Source organism: Protomyctophum parallelum, assembly GCF_964188405.1.
Source record: "Protomyctophum parallelum genome assembly, chromosome: 5".
Classification (NCBI taxonomy): Eukaryota; Metazoa; Chordata; class Actinopteri; order Myctophiformes; family Myctophidae; genus Protomyctophum; species Protomyctophum parallelum.
The window spans coordinates 44,734,868-44,745,631 of record NC_139702.1 but is presented as its reverse complement, the minus strand read 5'-3'; the positions used below and the strand labels follow the sequence as shown (position 1 = coordinate 44,745,631).

Below are 10,764 nucleotides of genomic sequence, written 5' to 3'. Positions count from 1 at the left end.
ATAGGACTTTTCTGTTTGGATGTATGGGCTGTCAAGGCCAGAAAGTAGTTCTCCTGCTTTACTTCCGGGTATGATGATGATGTCACGCATACCCTGGGCCTACAGTATATCATTGAAAAGGACCTGAAAACGTGTCCACACATCTTTGGCCATGGGTGCAATTATGAAGATGCGTGGACACGTCTTGGGCATCATAATTGTTAAGTGATCGTGATTCAGATGAAGTCTTTTTCAAGTTTTAATTTTACTTTTTAAAAGAAAATGTACATAACGTTCTTTGTTGCATAAATATGAATATAAAAAACACATTCCTATGATAGGCCTATACACAAATATCAACTGCCAAATAAATATCATGCCCAATTCTATACCTGTCGATTACAGAAGAAATTAAACAGTTGTAAATAACATGAATTATATTAGCGGCGTCTATACTGCTAAACATTTAGGCCTAAATTAACATAACTCTCAACTCAGCAACACTGGCTTTGGCTGGCTCCAGGTTATTGGTGTCTACAAGTTATATTAGTTGTATAATTCATTCAATAAGTCATTTCTAAGACTACTGAATAGTTTTCCTATAGAAACCAGAGAAAGCTTTCTGCGCACGGCACAGTTCTCTGCCCGGGAGCAGCGCCAACAGATCAGCAACAGAAACGCAAACTCATCTTAAAAAGAACCGACACAATGATACAATATACATAAACAAAACAATGCAGGGATAAACATCTGATAAAATATTTAAAAGATGAACAGCCTTCTCTTGGCACTAAGAGAATGAAGTTACTGTAAAGTGTAAAGACATGGAGATATGTACGGAGCCCGTCACCGAATGACTTGGTCAAAACACAGCTTACACTTTGCTTTGAGGAACCTCTTTTTTTGTTGAGGTATTAAACAAAAGTCTTAAAGGTCCTTAAATTGTCACATCACTGTCATCTGGGGACCCCCCCGAAAATCATGTGGGGACCCCCAGGTTGAAACCCACAGTTGTAGACAGTCAGGTTCTCAGGGAGATCGAGAACTGAGCATGTCTTGTGCCGTCTACTGTACATGTTTTATCCCTTTCCCTTTTTTTTTATTACTTTTTTATGTGATGATTTCTGTTGTTGGTGATTGTTTTATAGAAGTGTACGTCCTTAAATGTTCTGATGAATTGAAAAAGGTGGACCCTGTTGTAAACAAGTGTAGTGCTTAGTCGTGGTGTCGTCCACAGCAACAGTTTTTGTATTGACTTGCTTGCGTTTGAAATGTACCGATTCTACTGTGAAAAGAAAATGCAATCAATCGATCAATCAATCAATAAATCAATCAATTGTATGTACAGGGTGGCGCCGCGGGAACCTGAGTCCGCTTGGAGGCAGTAGTTATTTAAAATCCTGTCGTAGCTTTCAATCTCTCCTGCTGATTGTATCCAGCCCATTTATGCTCCACTAGAAATGCTACATATTGTATCTTTGCATATTCAAATCAATGCTATGCATGTTATGTAGACAGATGCCAGCTCATCTGTAGACCTGGCATCTGCAATAATATGTCAAAATGTTAATGACTTAAAAAACATTATTCAGCCAGCAATGGGTAGAACGCTCCCAAAGAAATGTAGTCTCTGTGACACATCTATGGGGCCACAATATGCATGCATTCAAAGATGTTCCTAGAAGTCATTGATCGAAAAAATAAACCTGGTCGCAATGACTAACCAATCAGGAAGTAGACAGGCAAAATCGAACAATGACAAAGCTTCTAGGAAAATCTTTGAATGCAGATTGCGGCCCCTAGATGTGACACAGAGACTACATTGTTTTTGGGAGCGTTGCATTGCTGGCTGTCTGAATAAAACATAAATTAAAAAAGGCTAAATGCTCACATTGTAAATTGAAAATCAATACATAACAAAACATTCTACATTTTTAAGAGTTAACAATTCCTCTCCCCGTGAAGTCCTGAATTCATGGAGCATAGTTTAGTTTTTGACCCATTCATTCTTGATCTAATATTCCAATAGATGAAGATGAATTATTTATATAATGTTGATGATGATGATGATTCCCGAGCGCGGCACGGCTGCAGCTCACCGCTCCTTGGCTGCAGCTCACCGCTCCTTGGCTGCAGCTCACCGCTCCTTGGCTGCAGCTCACCGCTCCTTGGCTGCAGCTCACCGCTCCTTGGCAGCAGCTCACCGCTCCTTGGCTGCAGCTCACCGCTCCTTGGCTGCAGCTCACCGCTCCTTGGCTGCAGCTCACCGCTCCTTGGCTGCAGCTCACCGCTCCTTGGCTGCGGCTCACCGCTCCTTGGCTGCAGCTCACCGCTCCTTGGCTGCAGCTCACCGCTCCTTGGCTGCAGCTCACCGCTCCTTGGCTGCGGCTCACCGCTCCAAGAGATGGGTCAAATGCGGAGAACAAATTTCACTACGGTAACGTGTGTGACAAATCGTACGACTTTGACTTTGATGTTGTTAAACTTAACCTATGTACTTATATTGGAATATTGGATCAGGATTACAACAAAAACGAAAAGGTAATATATGGGCTCTAAACTATTACTAAATCATGAAATAATACCCTGTACGTACATTTGTGCTTGTCTGTGCATGTGTAGATCTATATATCATATAGTCCTGTTCCTGTAGTAGAGTCTCTGACTGTGTTGCTGAGTCCAGGTAGGTTTATAGATCTGTGCGCTCCATAGGTACAGTGCAGAGCCCTCCTACAGATGTAATGCAGATCTATATATCATAGGGATAGTCCTGTAGGTAGTCTCTGACTGTGTTGCTGAGTCCAGGCAGGTGTGTAGATCTGTGCGTTCCGTAGGCCCGGTGCAGAGCCCGCCTGCAAATCGCCTGCAGCCTATCGGGTCGCTCCGTGCGGTACGGCTGCCGCAGCCTCCCCGACGCAGTGCTGGACGTGTAGAAGGCCAGCAGGCCCAGCAGCGAATCGAACGTCTTGTTGCTGCCTTGTAGGCTGAACAGCTGATTGGCCAGCAGCACGCGGACGCTGGTGGGGCCGTCGTCGCCGCGGTAGCTCAGCGTGAAGAAGATGTCTGTCCGCCCGCTGTCCCTGCATGGACGATAGTGTTGATTTAGTCGACTGCAGTGTCGACTAAGACGCAAAATGTTTGTCGACTATACCTTATTTCACCGGCGAAAACTAAATGGAAACTACATGAAAACTGAGCTACGATGACTAAAACTAGGACTAAATATATTGACAAATTTCTTTCATCAACAGCTAAAAACTAGACTAAAATGTTAGGAAGGGATTAGTGGACAAGAGATCCAGTATAAGTCATTTTACACTTGGTTGCATGCTGAAAATAGCAGATCTACAATCTCACAACGCGTCGCGTTGTGAGATTGTAGATCTGCTATTTTCAGCAAGTATAAAATCAGCCATTACGACGGCATCAAGGCTCACCAAAATACATTTTAGTCGACTAAGGTTTAGTTGACTAAAATCTTATGTTATTTAACTAGACTAACTAATACATTCCAGGTGACAAAAATGTGACTAATACTAAGGGAAAACTAAAATAGAAATTTACTGCCAAAAATAACACTGGTCGACTAAAACTATGACGAAAAGTGTTCATCGACTATAGCCTAACTTTTTTCACTGACGGTATACTCGAGGAGAAGAGATAATTTTATGCTTGGTAGTGCTTGGGTTGTTGCATGCAGTCTGAAAATAGCAGATCTACAAGCTCACAATGCGTCGCAGTGTGACGCATTGTGAGCTTGTAGATCTGCAATTTTAAGCATGCAACCAAGTGTAAAATCTGCCATTACAATGCCATCAAGGCCTGCAAAAAAATGCAGTTTATATTTAGTCGTATATTTAGTCCAGGGTTCCCCAATTAATTTTCCTCAAGGGCCATATTTTGACTAGCGTACCAGGCTGGGGGCCGAGTCTGCACGCACGAGGTCGAGGTCTTGCCCTGAAAATTCATTTTCAGGGCAAGACCCCATTTGAAAAGGATGCCCAGTTTGACATGCAGAGGCTACTGACCCCCATTTAATGCCATTTATATCTGGGACCCTTTTTTTTTTATTTATTATTATTTCATGGGCCACAAGGGGTCGCTCTGTGGGCCGCAAATGGCCCGCGGGCCGCCTATTGGGGAACCCTGATTTAGTCAATAAAAACTAGAATTTCAGGTGACTAAAATATGACTAGAACCCACGACGTGAGTCGACGACGTGGGTCAAAAGTAAACATTAAAAGTACATTTTCTGATTTAACATCAATGCAATGCTGTGTTGAATTATAGAAAAAGAAAATCAATGACTGATTTTGAATGAAATTGCAGATCTACAAGGAGTAGTAGTAGGACGGAGGAAGCTCTCTATACATCCTCCCGGTGGGGGCTCCTCACTGCCAGGTGAGCCCGTAGGATGCAACAGCAGGACAGTGCGTGTGTGTGTGCGTGCACGTAGGAATTAATTGGCAAAAAAAGGAAACTCAAACAACATGCACATCCTCAACCCAAGCTTAGGCAGAGGGGGGGCGATGATGAACAGCAAAACTAATAAACGTTCGCACACTGAGGGCTCCAACGAGACAGATGCCTTACAGTATGTTGACAGCCTCTATGCATACACACGCCATTTTGGAAAATAACTTTATGGGCCCCTTCCCTACTTACTTCCTTCACAGGTTTTACCAATTATACTAATTGGGGCTCTGTTCCATTTTAGTGCAGCACAGTGGTTCTCAAACTTTTATTTATTTATTTCAAGGACCCCCATAACTCTGAGAGTGTACAAATGGGCCCAAATGGACCCGCATTTGTACTTTGTACACACTACTACACACTAGAGTTACACATCCGCACGGGGACATTTGGACCCCACTCAAGGACACTTTGAGACGTAGTGGTGTAGCAGTGTGTCCAGTGAGCCAACATGTACAATAGAGGGTATGCGCATGCATGAAGTGAATGGCAAATTGAGTGGCAAAGTTAGTGGCAAAGTGAGTTTATCGTCGTTTAATACAATCAGATAGGACTTTTCTGTTTGGCTGTATGGCCTGGAGGCCAGAAAGTAGTTTTTTTTGCCACTCGCAGTAGACGCTCCCGCATAATTTCCGGGTATGATGATGATGTCACGCGCAGATATACCCTCTATAGCAGCACCCTGTTTGAAGAATGGGAATGGAGTTCATTCCAAAATGGCTGCTCTGCATCTATAGAGCTTATTGTACACAAAATGTCTCGAGCTCAAAACTCTTCGTCAGACAGCAATTAAGTGACATAATGACTAAATTGGGGATTGGCGCATGCCACTTATAGGCTTTGGCCTGACAGCGTGTCGCGTGTCCGAGTCCCATTCATGACGACCTTTGCTGCTATGTCTCTCCCCTTCTTCCACTCCCTCTTTCCTGTCAATCTTCACTTGATACTATCAATAAAGGCAGAAAAGCCTAAAAACTAATAAAAAAGGGGGGTAAAATAGGGGCACGGTGGCACAGTTGGTAGTGCTGTCGCCTCACAGCTAGAAGGTCCTGGGTTCGATTCCCGCTCGGGGCGCTGTGGTTGCTGGCGGCGTGTTTCCTCCTCCACGTCATCAGTGCCCATACCCGAAGGCGGGGTTGGCGAAAGGGCCTTTCTGTGTGGAGTTTGCATGTTCTCCCCGTGTCCCCTAGGGTAGGTACCCTCACAAAAACATGCAGTAATCCTGGTCTCTAAACTGCCTCCCCCTGGCCAGCCGATGGAGGGGAAAGGAACTGGTTGGAATAACGTGTTCCTTCCACTCGCTACGTCCAACCAGGGAAACTCCCCCTGTCAGGTGTAAAGGAGCAACTTGTCACTCAAGCATGAAGGAAGCATGAGTTAAGTCCGTTGTTCTCCCCAGGTTGGCGGAGGGTGTGTAGAGCCCAGGATCACATTAGATGATTGACACAGGGGTGAAAAATGGGTTACAAAATCGTGGGATAAGAAATATATTAAAAAAAAGGGGGGTAAAAAGCGAAAATTATTAAATTGTCCTACACAAAATGGTCTCGTAAAAAGAGACGTCCACCTACACTTTGCAGAGGTACAGTAAGTGAAGTGGCGATGGAGTGTCTATTTTTCTGTTGGGTTGCCGACAGAGACAAGCTGTCCACACATCAGTATGAGCGATAGTGCAAGACTGGCATCCAGCTGGGCACAGATGTACCCGCTATACCTGCTGCCTGCCTGGCAGAGCTGAGCTGAGCTGAGCTGCACTCCACTGAACTGAGGCTGTTCTAAACACACTTCTAAAACACAACCCACGGCGAGTGAGTGAGTAGTACATTTAATGACTACATTGGAAAGTCTGTCTGTCTGTCTGTCTGTCTGTCTGTCTGAGAGTTGGTAACCAAATGGACCCTTATAGATCTCTAACTCTTTAAATTAAACCGTTTAATTTTACGCTCTCAAGAGTAAAATAGATCTTTAACTCTTTAAATTAAACCGTTTAATTTTACGCTCTCAAGAGTAAAATTATTGTTAAACATCTGCATTACTTCATTTACAAGAAGTCCACACAATTAGAGAATGTATAGAAGAATTGTTATTTTGATCGTTTGCCACAACAGCATGGAATCATGGACAAAATCTCAAACAAAACATTTATTTAGTTTTGAGTCTGAATCTCATCAAATGGTGCGGTCGCAGCGGTCCGACGCCGCTCAAAAGTTGAATAAATTAATGGGCCTTGAAATGAAAAGGGTTGAAAATCACTGCCTGTTGTTCTTACCTTATAAGGATGGCTATAAGTCACATGTAGACAGTGTTTTTACCTTATAAGGAAGGCTCCGGGCTCACATGCGTTCAGCACACGGTGGGCGCTCTCCATGCTCATTGGTCCCCAGTAGAAGCCACTCCTCTGCAGCATCAGGTGGGTGTGTCTAACCAGACGATACTCCTCGTCAGAGCTGAACACACGCAGGTGAGACGGCCAGCGGTCTGCCTCCTGTCTGCTGACCACCACCTGTAACAAGTCCTTTTTGTTTTTGTTGGGTACCTAACTTTATTTTCAGTTTGCTAATAAACACAGTGGTACGATTTCAGCTCACAACGAACAAATGATTCACTCACGACTTGTTTCAGCATCTTGTTTCAACATTTCACCACCCTGAAAATGACCTTTCTGAGCTGCATGATGTTACAGGGACAGTCATGACTTGTTCCACCAGTCTTGTGATCTCTGGTAACGTATAGCTCTGGTGATCACCCCTTTACACCATTTAAGAACTCCAGGCAGGTTAAGACTAAAGCCACCTGATTAGCATTCGAATGCCTGAACTGAGAACGTAAAAGGGGACAGATTCAGATTCAGATTAAAATTCCTTTATTTGCCATTGTGTAAAACACATAGGAATTTGTTTTGACTTGCTTGTGTGCATTCCTTATTCCTTTTTTCACATATAACAAACAACACAAATACAACACCATGCAAGAAGTACAAAATAAAGTGCAGTTATGGAACATAACAAACATGTCCGGTGACACTCCCTATAGGGGGCGGGGGAGGGAGGGAAACCGAGTCATTTAGCAGCCTGGCGGGCTGAGGGGAAAAAGCTCAGTCTGTGGCAGGCTTTTGTAGCCTGCGGCAGCCGCAACCTTCTCCCAGAGTGGAGCAGGTTGAGGAGGCCGTGGCCAGGGTGGGAGGGGTCAGCCATGATCTTTCTCGTTCTCCTCAATGCGTGCGGACAGTCAGGACACCAAAGGTTGACAAAAGGCGTGCGTGCGTGCGTGCGTGCGTGCGTGCGTGCGTGCGTGCGTGCGTGCGTGCGTGCATATGCTCTCTACCTGCTTCCAGAGCGGCTGCTTTTGGACCTGTGGTGGTGGTTCTGGCTCACAGTCCTGACGGACCTGCTCTTCTCTGTGCTGTGGTGATGTTCCTTCTGCTGCTTCCAGACCCTGCTCTGGGTTCCTCTGGGTCTGTGGAGCTCCTCCTCTGGGTGGAGGTTCTACTTGCTGTGGTGGTGTTCTGCTCAGCCTGTCTGGAGGTCTGGGTTCCTGGCGGTGGTGTTCTGCTGCAGGTTTACTGTCCACAGTAGTTCTGACCATCCTGCAGTGAAGAAGCCCTGCTCGGAACTTCTTCTCCCATCGTCTGCAGATGTGCATCCACCATGGCAGAGATGAAGGAGAAGATCACGTTCTTCTATAGCTGACACGCGAGGAACCCTGGAGACACCTTGTCACCCTGCAGGACACAAAGGCAATGCCTTTTCAACAACAAGGTAATAAAGCGTCGCAGACATTTCAAAAAGTATTTATTTAAACACCTGTAAGCCTCCGACAAAGCCAACTCGACTGCTGACAATAGAAACAGGATTTAGAAGCTTTTTTATTTATTTTTTGAATCGGCCTCATGTCTAAATGGGTTATGCTCTTAGCTGCAAACTGGAACAGAAGTGAAAAAGAGTTCAAAATGATATTAAACTAATTTATAAATCCTTAACATCATCTCCAGGTTCCAACAGTGAGGTTTGTCACCATATGAGCCACTGCTAAACACTGCCTCCTTGTGGTCACCATGAGCCACTGTCACTGACTGTGTTACACTGCTTCTATTGTGGAAGAGAAGTATTACCAATAATGTCCATGATAATACACTGTTCACAAGTTTGTGGACGCGTGCGCACACACACACACACACACACACACACACACACACACACACACACACACACAGAGGCAGGCACGATAACACATAATCAGTCAAAGGACGGATAAGAACTTAAGCTCTTAAAACGGAAGGCTTTCACTTTTGGTCTGAGTAAGGAGTGCAGCGCTCTTTAGCCTACTCAGCTTGTAGATCTGTTATTTCCGTTGCATGACAAGGCATTGATTGATTGATTTATTGAAATATTTATTAACAGATCCACACCAACCCTGGCTATCTTGGGGGATACGGGGTGGGAACCCAATGAGGTACGGTGGAGTGTGCACATCTACTGTGGTTGAATTCTAACAGAATTGTAAGAAAGATTCTTGAGTGGGATATTTTGATCAAGGGCGCATGGGCTACGGACATGTAGAGGTAAAGGTAATACAATAAATTATTTTTCAAGGATAGATGGGCACTGGTGTAAACCAAAGCTCCGCACATACTGTGAGATAAAACATGTCTACGAGACAGAAAACTATGTACTGTATAATCTGTCAAAAAAGAAACGATCCGTATGTGCCCAAATTAGAGCTGGCATACTTAGTTTGTCTGCATATTGACACAGGTAGATATGTAGGCACAGTGGAGGAGGATAGACTATGTAGTCTGTGTGATCTAAAGGAAATTGAAAATTAAATGCATTTTGTTTTTTATTGTCCATTCTACATTCTATTAGGGAGAGACTTTTTAATAAGATAGACCCAAACCATGAATTTGTATGGTTGGAGGACTTCGAGAGACTGAAGTGCCTGTTTCAAAAGTACACCTTTTCATTTGCCTCATTCCTTGAAAAGGCCTGGTCAATGAGGAGGAGGTTTTGTTTATTTTCATTTATTTTGACTGGTAACACATAATCAGTCAAAGGACGATAAGAAGTCTTTTGGTCTGAGTAGGGAGTGAAGCGCTCTTTAGCCTACTCAGCTTGTAGAGATATGTTATTTCCGTTGCATGACAAGGCATTGATTGATTGAAATATTTATTAACAGTTTGCAGAATTAGGTCTATATAAAAAAGGCTACATTTGTCATTGTAATTATGGGATAATGATCTGTTTATTTAAAAATAAATTGGTGAATCATTTGAATATGATTTTGCACCAAACGTATTAATTTGGAACATGGCGGGGCCCAGGTGGTTCCAAAACTTTGTAGCTGCCAATGCCATGTAGCATTGTGCATAAGAAAGTTGCAGTCTGTGTTGTTTTTGGCAGCACATTTTGATTTTAGATTTAGTCAGTCTCTTGACTAGTCTCTCTTCATTTAGTTTTAGTCACATTTTAGTCACCTGTTATGTTTTAGTTATGGGTTTAGTCTAGTTTTAGTCGACTGAAATCTACGGTTGATTTTGACGATTGATTTAGCGGATGATTTAGCTGTGACGCGTTGTGAGCTTAATTGTAGATCGGCTATTTTCAGCATGCAACCAAGGACTTATACTGGATCTCTTGTCCACTATAGTCCCTTCAAACATTTTAGTCTAGTTTTTATTTGTTGACGAAATTTGAGTATATTTAGTCTTAGTTTTAGTCATTATAGCTTAATTAGTTTTCATTTAGTTTCCATTTTAGTTTTCATCAGTGGAAAAAGGTAGTCGACGAACATTTTTCGTCATAGTTTTAGTCGACGAAAACAACACTCTGTAGCCTATTGATCATATCTAGCCTATTAGCCTACAATAAACAGGTATACACACCCCTTTTTTCTAATCAATCAGATCAGATTTTGCACCAATATGGAACATATATTTGTAATGCATGTAGCCCATATGATGGGATAATATCTGTATCCAAGAGCAGCCGCCCTGTAGGCCTACTAAACCATTCAGTTGTTGATGAATTGAATATAGATTGAATATAGTTTTCGCACCAAACCTGATGGAATTGGTAAACGTTTTAAGTTAAAACGTTTACCGTTTTCCATCAGGTTTGGTTTTTAACTCACCTGTTTGTTTCCATCCACGCTCCTCGTATTGCTGTCGTTTCTTCTTTCTCTGCAGATCGAGGCTATAGCCTATACGTTACGGTCATTTCAGTTGCATTTTTACTCTCCCTTGTTTTACTCTTTGCACAGACTCGCAGTTAATTTGTTTATTTTGTGAATGTTATGTGGGCGTGGATTTACAGG

At 43.2% G+C, this 10,764-nt stretch overlaps 1 protein-coding gene across 1 annotated transcript; it reads right to left on the bottom strand.

The window, feature by feature from the left end:
* Positions 1-2,588: 2,588 nt before the first annotated feature.
* LOC310859005 (suppressor of cytokine signaling 1-like) lies at positions 2,589-8,164 on the bottom strand. Its single transcript, XM_083765357.1, has 3 exons — positions 7,777-8,164; positions 6,765-6,955; positions 2,589-3,059 (listed from the first exon to the last, which is right to left on the bottom strand). The coding sequence occupies exons 1-3, from the start codon at positions 8,092-8,094 to the stop codon at positions 2,729-2,731; spliced, it is 840 nt and encodes a 279-aa protein (XP_083621483.1). The 5' UTR covers positions 8,095-8,164; the 3' UTR covers positions 2,589-2,728.
* Between the last annotated feature and the right edge of the window lie 2,600 nt (positions 8,165-10,764).